The sequence below is a fragment of the Carassius gibelio genome, chromosome B22 (assembly GCF_023724105.1).
Source record: "Carassius gibelio isolate Cgi1373 ecotype wild population from Czech Republic chromosome B22, carGib1.2-hapl.c, whole genome shotgun sequence".
Classification (NCBI taxonomy): domain Eukaryota; kingdom Metazoa; phylum Chordata; class Actinopteri; order Cypriniformes; family Cyprinidae; genus Carassius; species Carassius gibelio.
Window position 1 is genome coordinate 20,288,433 of NC_068417.1, and position 15,456 is coordinate 20,303,888.

The following is a 15,456-nucleotide window of genomic DNA, read 5'->3' on the forward strand; positions in this document are numbered from 1 at the left end:
AATTGCTATTATTGGGATATTGTTTGCATACCTGTTGAAGAACTATGAAATTAAAAAAGTGAAGTGACATTCAGCCAAGTATGGTGACCCATACTCAGAATTTGTGCTCTGCATTTAACCCATCCGAAATGCACACACACAGAGCAGTGAACACACACACACACTGTGAGCACACACCCGGAGCAGTGGGCAGCCATTTATGCTGCGGCGCCCGGGGAGCAGTTGGGGGTTCGATGCCTTGCTCAAGGGCACCTAAGTCGTGGTATTGAAGGTGGAGAGAGAGCTGTTCATGCACTCCCCCCACCCACAATTCCGTCCGGCCCGAGACTAGAACCCACAACCCTTCGATTGGGAGTCCAACCCTCTAACCATTAGGCCACGACTTCACCACCAGAGAAAAAGCTTTGTGTGGGCGTTTTTTTCTCCCCTTTTCTGATTTTGCGTTTTTTTCTCCCCTTTTCTGATTTTTTTTTTCTTTTTTCTTTTAATGTAGGATTATTTTTTTCCCAGCCAAACGCTGCAAGCCGGAAATCCCGCACAGTGCCAGAGTCCTTTAAGCCCTGCATTTTGTACCCCTCTGTCAATGTGTTCATAATTTTTATTGTTTATAAACAAACCACATCCATCCCCCACACTTTTGAAAAGCTTGCTACGCCCCTGGTCCTGAATCACTAGGGTGCACCTATAATAAGTGTTTATAATTGGACTATTTTAGATTGCTTCGGGGCGGAGTAACCCAGTACCTTTGTGATTCTTCATAGACATAAACAGAGAGAAGTAGTTCCGGCTACGATGTTCTTCCGCAATACGTAAGCAGTTCTGTTTATTAACCGCTAGAGCGTCAAAAGTTACCTACCACAGCTTTAAAGTATAACATGTTCATAATTAAATTATTCAACTACGGATGATAAACTTATGATAATAGATATCAATAATAATCAATAAGCAAACAAACAGTATAAATGAAGATGGTGATCATAAAAATGATCAGCATACTTAATATACATAAGCATACATAATGAAATAAGTACAATATGGAAATAAGAAACCTTTTTATGCATATTTTGTAACATAACATATTTAGTAAATATCTCAAATATCTTAATAATTTTTCTCACCATAGACAGAAACACTGAAAGTCTTGACTGACATTTCTCTGTAGATATAGATCTGTAGTTCATAAAGTCCAGAGTGTTCAGATCTGATGTTTCTGACGGTCAGAGATCCAGTTTGATTGTCCATCTGGAGTCTGTTTTCTAATATTGTATTAGTGGCATCTGTATCAATGTTCTGCTTATATATTCTAGCTATTTGAGTCCTTTGAGGTCCAAACGTCCACATAATTTTCTGCTCACTCTGTACTTCAGTAACATCAGTGTTCAGAGAGACAGAATCTCCCTCCAACACTGACACTGACTTCACATCATCTGAACCAAACACATCTGAAAATCATATAAAGGCAATATACTGTAATTATTAGACAACAAAACTAACTAGATTTAATTTCATATTGATTGACTTTCTAAAATGTGTTTATTTGTAAATGTATTTATTTATTGGAAATTTGTGTTTAACTAACCCCATTTCCTGATTAAAAGAGTAACTCACCACACAGGAGAATCAGGATTAGAGTTCGGAGGAAAGAAAACATCATTCTGGATCTGAAAACTCTCATTTCTGATATTTATCAAAGGTATTTTTCAGTCAAACAGGTTTTCAGAAAGTTACTTTGTGGTTGTAAGAAAAAACTGCAGAAGATCTCACACTTTCATGAACATGAACACACAGAAACATCATCTAACACTGTGTGCTTCAGCTGAAGATCATTGCAGCACTTTAAACCACATTCTCACAGTTTAGACACACATTTACTGACCTCAATAACAGAAGTTCTGACTTGTGCAAGTTCACAGTTTCATGCAATGTCAAAGTTTAATGTCAATATTTAATGCATTCTTTATTTTCTTCTTAAATGACATTAACATATTTTCCATCTCAGCATCATAAACTGTACGTCTAACACTCTCTCTTTTTGTTATTAAAAAGACAAGCAAGCCCAGCACAGCTGACAAAATGTAACGCAATTACTTTTAAAAGTAAATTTCCCCAACACTGGTCACAAATACATGTAAACACTAAAAATAATGCACAGTTTTACAGAAGTTTTTCATATTTAATTGTACTGAATTAGGATAGTAGATCACATTTAAAAGATACACTTTCACGAAAATAATTGATATTGTTTTCTCAAAGATTTCATCATGTTTGACCACTTCAAAAAGGGTTCAGTTGATTCAGAGATCCTTAAAGCTTTGATCTCCCTTCACTGCTCAGCTGCTGTCATTTACAGGAGGAGCTAGATGAGGCTCACAGCGATCAGTGATTATATCTCTTATGTCTATGTATAAACAAAATAATTGTTCAGATCCTTTTTGTTGTTGTTGTTCTGCTTCTTTCTATACTTAATTTTAGATAACACTGTATTTTTTAAAAAATATTGCAAATGAAGAAAAATAAACATTGTTGTAGCCCACAAGGTTGCTGATCACATTCACAAGAGATATTCAAAACCAGATACAAACACGAATTAACCCAAAACAGCTGATTCTGAAAGATATTGTGTGCCTTGGTATCAAATGTAACACATGTTGTTTTTAATACATGCTGTCTCTTTCTGTTCTGTTTTACTGAGCTCTTCCAGATCTGAAGTCATCTGCAGCCATGCCCACCAGAGCAAAGATGACCAATCAGATCATAGCTTCCATAGAACTACAACAATGAACAGAGTCTGAGGAAAGAAACAGGAGAACACGAAAACATTAGTGTTCATTTTAACCCTTTCAGGCCTGTAAAGAGCACTACTACCTGATAACCACAATATGTGGGAATTCACCTACAGAGAGGCCTAGAGAGGCCTACTACCTATTACCAGATAACCACCTTAAGTGGAAACTGAAAGTAAAGGTTGAGATGAGGTGAGATGAGGTGACGGCTGGTTTTCCTTCCCGCTGAACACTCTGACCTGTGACCAGCAATGGTTTAACCATTTGTCCCTGTGTTGTTCCTTTGCAAACACCCCCTCTCACCCCCGACACCTGTCGAAACACATCAAAGTAAAAGGTAGTAATGTTTTTTTTGGGGGGGGGGGGCTCACCATCTCTGGTGCTGTCCGAGGGTAGCAAGGCGAGGTACCGCTGAGGCCCTCAGGTTGACTTCTGGTTTCGGCGGTGGCAGCGAGCAGCTGGTTGAACCCCAGCCAGTCTCTCCCGAGGAGCACGGGGACAGGGAGGTCCCTCTCAGCTCCCACTTTGATAGGGGTGGCCGAGATGGTGACACAATGCGCGGGAACCTGTCGTGTGTCTCCATGTACACAGGTGATGGGCAAGAGGGCCCGGGTCTCCACTCAGAGGGGCAACACGATTAGCTGCACCAGGCTGATGGCGCTGCCTGAATCCAGCAGGGCTGAGAAGGATCGTCCATTAACTTTTACTTTCATCCGCGGCACCCCCATCGGTGGTGCATGGTGGACGACGCAGCCTGCCAGCCAGGCCCAATTTGGTAAGTGAGGAGGTTCCGTGGGCATGGGCTCATCCTGTGGGCCGGGAACCACCAGCCTGCTTACTGGTTGCGGGATGCCCTCTGGCGTGCGTCACTCTTAGTTCACACTCCGGGGAAAAGCCGGTGCTCGCTCCCCAGCCTCACGGTGTTGGGCCGCCTCTGCAAACTTGATGGCCTCCACAAGATCGGTGATGGTGTGTGGGTTCCGCATGCCTGCTGCCAGCCGAAGTGGACGAGGAACGGCTCTCGTAGCAGGTGATCTATTATTACTTGCTCCACCACCTGGGAAGCGGTGGGATGCCCAGAGAGAAGCCAAAATGTTCCACCTCGGTGAGATGCTTTACTAGATCCTCCCTGGCTGAGGAGGAGCAGCCGCCTGCAAGAAACAAAAAAAAAAAGAGAGGGGGAAAATCAACAATGGTAAGGGACAGTCGTAGACTGGGGCAAACTCAATGCTGTGGGGTTTTGCTTGTCTGTAATTCTTCATAAATTATGCCTGCATTCTCCACCAGTATAATGGGGTGAAGAATCACACAACAAGGGGAATTCAATAAAGGCCTCGGAGGGTGAATTTATTGAAGGCACTACTCGTGTCAATGTGTCCAGGTGAGGTGTGCTGGTGCTCGATGCTCCGCAGTCTGCTCTCTGTGCTTTCCAGTGCTCTTCTCACACGCTGGGGCTGGCCGGTCACACACTGCTCTCTGGAAGAAAGGAAGAGTAACAGTTTGGATTATTCAGATGTTTTGTTGTACAGTGTAGTCGGGGGAGCCTCAGCACTGTTCAGACACTTCTTTCCTGTGAACTGCCAAAATACAGACACCACATCACATTTCCCAAGAGAGACAGAAACATATTGGATTACTGATCACAGATCTAACTCTTCAATCTCGTTTAGTTGCATAATTTTTGCTCTTTTACACATTTAGCAGTTTATTACTATTTCATCAAATTGAATGATTATATGAATGAAAGATTAATTATAATAATTCATGTTGCAGTCGATTTGAAACAGAAGTCGAGATTCAGAATCCGTCATATTAATCATAGATCAGTCCTGAAGAGTTGTGGTGTATTCTGGGTGATGATCAGTGATCTGCAGATGGTAGATGATGTGTGTGTATTTTGACAGAATTTTCTCATCTACAAACACAAACACATGCAGATGTTGAGTGAATTTATCATCAGGTGATGTCTCTGCCACACTGATATTTTAGATTATAATATGTATACTCTTCTTTTGATTTCAGAGTTTTTTTTTTTTTTCACAGAAAACAGTTTTGTGTTTTAATACAAAGCTCTCCAGGAAGTCAAATCTTTCCACATGAGTTCTTGTAGATTGGAATCTGAGTTTTTCTTTGTTCTTCTACGTAATGAAGTCATCTGATAAGTAATGTAAGTTAGTTAGTTTTCTCCTTTATTTTCTGACATCTGTCCTGTCTCTGTGTTGAGAGACATTGAGAGTGAGGAGCAGGCACACTTCCTTCATCCTGAGACTCATTCATTTCACTTTTGGTGTGAAAGGGTTCTTACAAGTGCAAAAAAAAAAAAAAAAAAAACTTTGGGGTTTTTTGTTATTAAAAAAACAAAACAAATAAGCAAGCCCAGCCAAGGTGACAAAAAGTAACAAAATTACTTTTAAAAGCATATTTCCCCAACTCTGATCACAAATATGCGATAATGAGAATTCAACAACTTTTATGAATCATTTGGAGATAAAGCAACACACTATTAACAAACATAGTTTGGTGAATAAACTCTAATGTTGATTTATCTGAACATGTCCGACAGAGATCAGCTGCTTAAGAAACATTTTAAAATGTTAATGTTAGACTCCTTTTTAATTAGTTTAATGAATTATGAGTTTTTTTTGTTTGTTTTACTCAAAACAGAAAACACAAATACATAATGTCTTCTCCAAACATCGTATTTTCATATCGAAATCAAGCTCTACACTCAAAACCATTCACTTTTGCTGAAAAAACAAACTTTAAAATTAAAAAAAAGGTTTAAAATGCCTTTTTCCCCACAGGTTATACTTTTACTACGCATGTGCAAGGGTTCACGACACCAACTTCATTCGCGTCTCTATCCAAAATCCCGGTGTTGTGCCAAGCACTTAAACAAATGCTCAATGTAATTTGTTTTATCAGTGTACAGTACTATATTTTGAATTATTATTTTCTTGTGTCTTGTTCTTCTTGTGTCTCACTTTTTCTTTGCTTTGTCTACCTCTGATATGGACAGAATTTTTTGTAATCTCATTGTATAACGTCATGTGTCCTGCAAAACAAAATTATTTTTTTAAAACACTTAAAGAAATGCTGTGCTTATTGATGTTAGGGATACAGTCAGCATATATCCAGAGACATTTTTTATAGACCAACGCTACTTTGGTGTCATCGAAGGTTAACGCCCCTTTTTGGGGGAAAACAAACGGATTCCTGATACAGAACTCGCTCCAGGGACCTTTTGTTTTTCATTGTTTCTGATGTGTACAGGCCTGTCAGACACAATTACAAACAGATATTGTATAATAGTTATATTGTTTAGTCCTAGCCTGCGAATATTTGAAACTTAAAATCAGTTAACAGCCGAGGTAGCGTGCCTAATGAGAGCTAACGTTAATCACGTAGCTACTAGCAGCTTCGTATTTCTAACTACAACAAAACTGTCAATAGCTTAAATCAAGTGAAATATGATCCAGGTAAACCACCGACTCCTCTTGACACGGCCTCATCGTCTAGTTTATCATACTGTGAGTATGTTAATGACAAAAGTAGGCTACTTGGTGATTCCACAAGATAATGGTAACGTTAGATGTCCATATTTGGCCACTGCGTGGGTGTGACGGCTGGTGAAAGGACAATCTGGAAACAATAGCGAGTTAACGTATTTAATGAGATGATGAGATAATGTTTGTTTCCCCCCAAAAGGGGCATTAACCTTCGATGACGCAAAAGTAGCGTTGGTCTATAACGTTACCATCTATATTTACACAATGCACACATACATTGCATATCAAATCTGCCGCCATTTTAAGAATAAGAGGTAACATCTTAAAAATTTTAACCATTAACGTTAATTTGTCACCAAATCATCTCCGCTCTTTGCAAAACATCAACTGTGCGCATGCATCAGTGGAACCAGACGATATGCTTAAATGTTTCCCGACTTGACTGTTAAAAGCAGATGATTGGCTTCCAGCGTGAGGAGCGGGACATGTGTATACAACGGTCATCTTTGCCATTACAGGTTTTCCTTATATAGTTGTATTGAGGATTGAGGAAGTGGTTTCTTCCATTCCATCATCTCTGTGTTCTACAAAAAAAAAAAAAAAGAAGTACTGATTACTGTAACTATAACATATAATTTCTTTAAAAAAAGGAAGAAGCCAAAGAAACCATTTTTATGCAATTTTTATTTTCATTCCTTCTCTTCCTCTTCTCTGGTGTCCTTGACCTTTTCAGTCTCGTCTCTTGGGATCCATCGTTCTGCTTCTGTATATAATGACTTTTAGATAACACTGTATTTAAAAAAAAATATTGCAAATTAAGAAAAATAAACATTGTTGTAACCCACAAGGTTGCTGATAACATTCATAACAGAGATTCAAAACCAAACACAACCAAAAATTAACCCAAAACATCTAATTCTGAAGGGTTGTGTGCACCTTGGCATCAAATTGAACATGTTGCGCAGTATTTAATATATATATATATATATATATATATATATATATATATATATATATATATATATATATATATATATATATATATATATATATATATGTTGTTAGATCTGAAAACATCGCTCCCTGTTGTCTTTTTCTGTTCTGTTTTACTGAGCTCTTCCAGATCTGAAGTCATAAACTACAGCAGCAACTGCAGCCACGCCCACCAGAGCAGAGACGACCAATCGGATCACAGCTTCAGTAAAACCACAACAAAGAACAGAGTCTGAGGAAGGAAACAGAAGAACACAGAGACATTAGTGTTCATTTGAACCCTTTCAGGTCTATAAAAAGCACTAACTTTACCACTGACGTACCTGGACACATATGACAGAGTTGAGTGATGTTGAGATGTGTGGTCTGGTTTGTGATGGGATTGTTGATCACACAGCTGTAGATGTTGTTCTCCTGATATTCCACCTCCAGAGGTAGAGAGAGACTGATGCTGAGATCAGACACACTGATGCTGGACAATAAACTGTTTCCTTTGTACCAGGAGAGAGTCACAGCACTCACATTCACAACTGAACACAGAAGTGAACATCTGGACACCGATGATGATGATGAACAGTTTGAAGAGTTACTGGTGATGACGGGAACAGGTAGACGAGCTGAAAACATGTAAAGAGCAATAAATTCACCTCCTTTGTGGCATTTTTAACCTGAATGTTTTAAGTTTTCCAGTTATTTTTAGTGATACAAAGCAGCTCATTATTTGGCTTTGATATCACAAATTAATCAATAATTTTATTTTAATCTTTTGTTGTACATATAAATACACTGGTTTGTAGTAAATAGTTTCACCCAGCGCCAAATGAAAGTCTTGCACATTCAAAGAAACTAGCTTGCTTCCACATTGTAAAATAAGGTGGATACAGTGAAGGTTAATTAACCAAGAAGACTGGTAAACAAAACAATGTGTTTATGGTTAAACATTAAGTGTATGTACTTTAAAAATTGCACTTTACAGCTATGTTCACTAGTCCATTTACAGTTCATCTATACAGACACAGCCTATATTTTATTACACATAAAGGACTGCCAATAATAGAATTACTACAGTAAATGTATGTTTAAAATAGTAAGAAATACACATGAGAAAGACTGTTTTAAGAAAGGATATTGAATTATAGATACCTGGTGGAAAATAAAAGTACCTAAGAAATGTATTTTATTTTTAAAAAAACATATTTTTTGTGTGTAGTCGTTTCTGATTCACTACTACCAGATCAATAATAAGCTTCACATCCATTTATACAAATAAGTTAAAATCGTATATGTCGTACCGTAGACAGTAACACTGAATCTCTTGTCTGAGTTCCCTCTGTAGCTGCGGATCTGTAGTTTATAAAGTCCAGAGTCTGTTCTTCTTGTGTTTCTGATGATCAGAGATCCAGTTTGATTGTCCATCTGCAATCTGTCTCCGAATATCTCATTACTGTTAAACATATCAATGCTGTTCTTATATATTTCAGCTAATCTTGTCTCTTTAGGTCCAGACATCCACAGAATCTGATCCTCTCTCTGTACTTCAGTAACATCAGTGTTTAGAGAGACAGAATCTCCTTCAGTCACTGACTTCACTTCATCTGTATCACCAAACACTCCTGCAGAAGAAATAAAACACATTATTATCAGAGACTTATAATCTAATTTCCTCAAGCATAATCATTAAAAGTTAAAATGTGCATTTTTGTTTCTTTTGTGGAAATGCACTTGTGTTTATGCTCCACATTTATGATTAAAAGTATCAAGAGTTTCTCACCGCACAGAACAAACAGGGTTAGAGCACACAGATGAGAGGACATTGTGATAGAAACGTCCAGCCGAGAGACACTTCAGACACAGAATATGACTTCCTGAACAAAAACAGCAACTACTTCCTAAATCTAGACTTCTACATCAAAACAGAACTGTTTTTAGTGGTCTTAGTTCATTTTCATCTCTGTCTGTGCTCTCTAGACAGTTTGATTCATTCTTTATACTCTTCTTAAATCACACTGAAGATCACAACATAATTCTGTAATTTCAAAAGATTCATTTGTGTTTAAAAAAAAAAAAAAACTCCACATCTCACACTCTCATGAACATCGCCTGACATTGTGTGCATCGCTGAATATCATTAAACCACATGCGTTCAGCTCAAACACACATTCACTGACTTCAATAACACAAGATCTGACTCCAAAACTGTGCTGCTTCACACACAATATAATCAGGAAACTTTTTCAAAAGTTTTTACATGATTGAAATAAAACAGATTGATCTGAATAACCAAAAAATACTATATGAAGTTTAAACATAAAGTAAAACATCATAAAACATCTACAAGAGAATCAAACATTTATTAATATTACTCTTTTTTTTTTAGCACAAATTCATTTTTTAGTAAGTGGACAGATTCATCTACAATCTGCTTTAAATTAAATGATAAACATGATTCTATTTTATAGAAAATGTTAATATTTAACCTTGTTATATTGCATTGTTCTTTTATGCTTTTGGTGATTTATTATTACCATTTCAACAAAATGTGTATGTGAATGATAAACTATATTTATTATAAATCATGTTGCAATTCAGTTGAGCTTAAAGCAGATGTACATGAAGTCAACATTCATCACGATTGTGAAATTAAATCAGTCATATTAATCATAGATCAGTCCTGAAGAGTTGTGGTGTATTCTGGGTGATGATCAGTGATCTGTAGACGGTAGATGATCTGTGTGTATTCTGACAGACTTTTCTCATCTACAAACACAAACACACGCAGATGTTGAGTCAATTAATCATCAGGTGATGTTTCTGCCACTTTGCATTGATATATTTAAAGTATATAAAAAGAAATAAAAAAAAAAAAGCGTTAAATTATTTTGCATAAAGACTCTTTTTATGTCAGTTGTGGTAATACTTGCCCTCTGGTTTTTCTTGCTCACATTTCCTGCAGCAGCAGTAAAACACACATGAAGAAATGAGCAGCAGCAGCATGCAAACTACTGCTAGAAAGAGTGAAGGATATGAATTCTCTGCCATTTATGTAATTAACAAAGAGAAAATGGTCAATCCATTCAGTCTGAACTCATACAAAAAATATATATTTAGAAAAAAAAAATGTGTTGAAAAAATATATTACTAATGTACCTGAACATGGCCAGCAAAGCCAACCGATAAAGAAAACTATTGTAATGTGAGTAAAAACACAAAGTAAAGTAAAATCAAAAATGCAGATGATGTTTAATAATCTGTTATTATTGAAGGGTTGCTCAGAATCAAAGTGCTCAAAACTGGCTTCTTCAAAAGAGGATTTCGAAGGATATAATTCATGAACACTTCAATCCTGTGAGTGTTTGCACACACTGTAACACGTGTAATGAGCTATTTACTTAAAAATAATAAAGTAACAATATTACACATAATATTTTTGAGTATTTTTTCTGGCTTGATTTTGTAATGGAATCTACCTGAATAAATCACATGGAATCTCCTAAATTAATTAATCTATGACACAATGAATGTAATATAGTTAGGGAAATGTGCTCATTTATTTTAAGTTTATTCTCAAAAGTCAAAAGTGGAAACGTCAGTGTAAAAGAAACACTTACAAATGTCAAACATAACTGAATATTAAACATTAATAGATGCTTCCCTTCTATCAAAATCATAACATAGCATTTAATTTCAAAATTTACTCTCCATATCCAGCCATATGCAAAGCATGCTGGGAACTATCAATCACCTCTAAAATAAAACTGCAAAATTGAGCTAATTCTCTTAAAATAAATAGGCAGCCTTCTTTCCTTAATTATTTTAGTTTAATCGGTTCGCCAATTCAATCACCAAACCTGCTTAAAAAATGTGGAAAACAGGTTTTATCAGTAAAAAGTCCTCGTTATTTTCTATACAACACTGAATCGCAATTTCTTTAATGAAATCCACACATTAGTTTGTAATTATCATGTTAATTTTCATTAATTATCACATGTCGATGAAAACTACAAGACCCATGATTCATTTTTTTTACAGCGCAGGTTTAATTTGTTTGGCATGAAGTAATGACTGTGAGGTGTAGATTTTGACTTCACCTGTATCAAAATTCATAGACATACACTTAGGTTTGTGTACATTATTAATTATCTTTTACAGCTATGTTTAATGGTCTGTTGATATTTTTCATATATACAGACATAATCAATTTTATTAAACGTAAATGACTGGCAGTAATAGAATTACTACAGCAAATATGTGTAAAAATGTAAGTAATATAATAGAGAAAGAATTCATGTCCTTTATACATAAAGGGTCCCCTGAGAAACAGTTTTTGGTTCATGCTTCATTTTCCTCTTCTTTTTTAAGCTTTCACTCCGAAGAGTAAACTTTTCAAAGGAATAACAATATACATAACATACATCACAATGATTAAAATAAATAAATAAAGCCTGCATTGCATATTACATATTAATGTATATTAAAAAAGATGAATTCATCCTGTCTTAAGAAAGGATATTGGTTACAGTTTGCTGTGTGGTGGAAAGTAAAACTAGACAGGAAATACAATTGATTTTTAACAAACCCTAGCTGTTAACCTAACCCTTTTACTGTTGTTGTTTCTGATTCACTGCTGCCAGACCAATTAGCAGCATCGTGTCTATTATAAGAGGTTTTTAAGTCATATTTGTCTTACCGTAGACAGTAACACTGAATGTCTTGTCTGAGTTTCCTCTGTGGCTGAGGATCTGTAGTTTATAAAGTCCAGAGTCTGTTCTTCTGATGTTTCTGATGATCAGAGATCCAGTGAAAGAGTCCAGCTGCAGTCTGTCTTCAAATATCTCATTACTGTCAAACATATAAATGACCTGCTTATAGAGTTCAGCTATTCTCGTCTCTTTAGGTCCAAACATCCACAGAATCTGATCATCTCTCTGTACTTCAGTAACATCAGTGTTTAGAGAGACAGAATCTCCTTCAGTCACTCATAATGACTCCACCTCATCTGTCACCAAACACTCCTGAAAATCATACAAATGCAAAATAATTATTAGACAACAAATCTGACTAGATTTAATTTCATAGAGCTTGACCATATTTTGTTTTTGTTTTTTATATATCTCATCAAGGTCAACACAGTCTCACTCTCTACTCGTCGAATGTCTGACGCATGGTCAAGTGATCTGGCGTCACTTTTTTGACGCACTGGGTATACCTTTGGCGTTATTTTTCAACGTGCAGGTTAGTCCGATAGACTTCTATAGAACTCAGCAGCGTTTAAATTTGACGTCTTGGTTCAGCACACCGCAACTACACTGAATAAATAAAAATAAATAATAGGCTACAAAAAATATATATATGACAGAGATCGTTTTTATCTGGCCCTCCAACTTGTTTTTGAGGTTTAAATATTCTCGCAATCTGATATCAAAGTGATCTCTGTGCCAAAGCTTAGCGCGTTCATCAGTGGTGAGTTTAACAACACTCAACTGCAGGTAAAACAGCATTCATCGGTGAGTTTGACCAAAGCAACACTCAACTGCAGGGAAAACGGCATAAAAAGGTGAGTTTAACAACGCTCCAAGGCGCGTGCAAGTAAGCAGTTTAACCGTTTTCTTACACACCATTCTCGCTTATCGCTTATTCATAGTTCATCATCTCTATGAAATCACGTTCAAGAAGTCTCATTCAGCACACATCGCGATACTTGCCATCAGTTTCCATGTGCCACAGGGTCGGTGAGTAGATATAATTACGCTCTTTTAATGCCTGTTATAAAATGTATTCTGTCTTTATTAATCAGATTAGCGCCATATTGTTTACTCGCTGTATTATATCAGTCATCCTCGGCTGTCTTTGAGTTTCATTGCGTTTAACTAAATGAACACACCTGCTAACTAGTGTGATTAAACCCTGTCGGTCACGTGACGTGCCATAGACTTTCAATATATTCATTTCATGTCAAAGATGTAAATTTGTAGTAAAATCATGGTAACCACGGCATGTACAATAGCAACAAATTAAATTTCAAGTTAAAATCCAGGAACGGGACATTTACCATGTTTTTTCCTCAGTAACTGTAGTTCTACTATGGTATATTAATAATCAATACAACAATAAAATAATCATCAAACTAACTATGGTTGTACAACTGTAATTGTCGTTTTTGATGTGCTTTTATATGACAGATATCACACATTTACTGTACCATGCTTTTGATACATTTTTATGTAAATCCAAAAAAAGTAAATAAATGAAAGGACACATTTTTCCCTTCCTGCAGTTCATTCATATCAGTTTATATTTTAAATATTTTGCTCACAAAACATTATTAAAATTCTGTTTATAATTCTATTTTATTTTACCCCCCTCCTCCTTTCTTATTTTTATTATTTATGTATTTTTTTTTTTTGTTGAAAAGATGTAAAGGAAGCAGTCATCCCTGTGGTGTTTGTGGAGAGGTTTTCCTTCAGAAATGGAGAAGACTGAAAGCTGCGGAGGCAGACATTTGCAGCAGTAAGTCTGTGTTGTTTTTACCTTTTTATCAAACTGCTGTTATAAATTGCACACCATTTGTTGTTTCTTAAACTTTTGCACTGTCCAAATACCCACACTTGCCATCTTTGCACTTGACCAATCGATTATTTATTTGACGTCTTTCCTATGTTTAGGCCAAGTGTTCGAGTGAGCATGATGACCACAAGTGTGTGTCGAACTTTTCATCACCTGATGACAGTGGTTCCCAATCCTGATCCTGGAGAACCCCAGCACTGCACGGTTTTGGTGTCTCTCTTATCTCACAAACACACTTTTGAGGTCTTGGAGTCTTCACTGATGAGCTGATGAGTTGAATCAGGTGTGTTTGATAAGGGAGACATCTCAAATGTGCAGTGTTGGGCTTCTCCAGGACCAGGATTGGGAGCCACTGCCTTATGGGACACACTTAAGTGTTTACAGAGATTTTTTTTTTTTTTTTGATTATTATTCAACTTTGCATTTTAAAATAAATTCTAATTCTCTTTTCATTAGTCCCTATTACAGAGGACAATTTAATTTTGGGGGCTTCTAATTAAGTGAAAAAAAAGCAGTTGCAAATGATGTACAAAATAAATATACTTTTCTGTACACCAAGAAAACATGCAACACTTTGTTTTACTACCAAATTATTCTCAGTATCTAATTATTATTATTATTATTATTATTAATAATATTTCACATACATTGGAAAGGTTTCCGTGAGCAGATCAATTACACTACTGATAACATTCCTTTAAGCATGTAATATATTTTTTTATAATTCATATGAATATAGCTTGCTATTATTGACTAGCTTTTAATAATAGATGCATTTAATATATAATTATACAGCATCTTTACAGAGGCTGGTTTTATGGTCTAAAAGTAGCATGTAATAATATTTCCTTCCGTTCTGTCTTTCAGGATTGTTCGCAGATAATGATGTTCTTCTCGATCATGCACAAGGACTCACCTCTTTAACTCTTTATCTTCCCAACACACACAGAAATGCTCCCTTGATTAGTGTTTAGACTTTGCAGTGCAGTTTTGTTTTAGTTCTAAGCTTATAATGAATACATTGTGACCTTCCAGCAACCCATATATTGTATACAGAACCAGTGATCAAAACAATGGTTGAAAATAGTATTTTTATATTGATAAAGCATTGTGTTCTCTTTTTCAAGCTTCATACAGTAAACTTTACTTCTGGTGCTTTTATCATAAAAAAACAAACATCAGTTCTCATCAGGAGTTTTCGTAAAGGACGTATTCATGCACAGCCATCCCCTAGTTCCAGTCATGAAGTGAATGATGTTATTGTCAGTTTTATTTCTGCATTTTTATGTAGCAGGTGTTTGTTTTCCTGAACGTTATCTTTCTTCCTTTGTTCGGACAATCAGTGTTTATTTGATGCTGTGCTGATGGAGGTTTATAGATGATATTGCACACTTGACATGCATGTCTTCATGGTCTTTATTTTCTGAGTTTGAAACAGTGTGTTGTATCACTTTTTGGTCAAATAAATTCTTCAGTGTTCTCTGAAAGACTATCTGTATTTACTTTTTTTTTTAAATAAAAGTATTTGCAAAGAATTTTTATTCTTCATAGTGGCAAAAACAACTTATTGACAGAGGATGCAGTGCAGTTATATGGGCAATTTGTCT

General features: G+C 36.2%; 2 protein-coding genes and 2 long non-coding RNA genes across 4 annotated transcripts in view; 2 read left to right on the top strand and 2 right to left on the bottom strand.

Annotated features, from left to right (window-relative positions):
• The window catches only part of LOC127986959 (CD48 antigen-like), a 176,953-nt gene that overhangs the window by 130,892 nt on the left and 30,605 nt on the right, over positions 1-15,456 (top strand). The window lies entirely within an intron of this gene.
• On the bottom strand, positions 1,142-4,197 carry LOC127986991 (uncharacterized). Its single transcript, XR_008161017.1, has 3 exons — positions 2,941-4,197; positions 1,609-2,788; positions 1,142-1,442 (listed from the first exon to the last, which is right to left on the bottom strand). It is a non-coding gene; the product is annotated as an uncharacterized LOC127986991 (long non-coding RNA).
• LOC127986976 (CD48 antigen-like) lies at positions 7,352-9,111 on the bottom strand. Its single transcript, XM_052589255.1, has 3 exons — positions 8,578-9,111; positions 7,609-7,902; positions 7,352-7,517 (listed from the first exon to the last, which is right to left on the bottom strand). The coding sequence occupies exons 1-3, from the start codon at positions 8,918-8,920 to the stop codon at positions 7,399-7,401; spliced, it is 756 nt and encodes a 251-aa protein (XP_052445215.1). The 5' UTR covers positions 8,921-9,111; the 3' UTR covers positions 7,352-7,398.
• Positions 12,693-15,336, top strand: LOC127986984 (uncharacterized). Its single transcript, XR_008161009.1, has 3 exons — positions 12,693-13,014; positions 13,698-13,792; positions 14,717-15,336. It is a non-coding gene; the product is annotated as an uncharacterized LOC127986984 (long non-coding RNA).

Coding starts and splice junctions, on each gene's coding strand:
- LOC127986976 (XM_052589255.1), bottom strand. CDS start 8,920: ATGTGTTTTATTTCTTCTGCAGGAGTGTTTGGTGATACAGATGAAGTG. Junction 7,903..8,577: donor ATTCAGTGTTACTGTCTACG/GTACGACATATA, acceptor ACATGTTTTCAG/CTCGTCTACCTGTTCCCGTC. Junction 7,518..7,608: donor ACTCTGTCATATGTGTCCAG/GTACGTCAGTGG, acceptor TTCCTTCCTCAG/ACTCTGTTCTTTGTTGTGGT.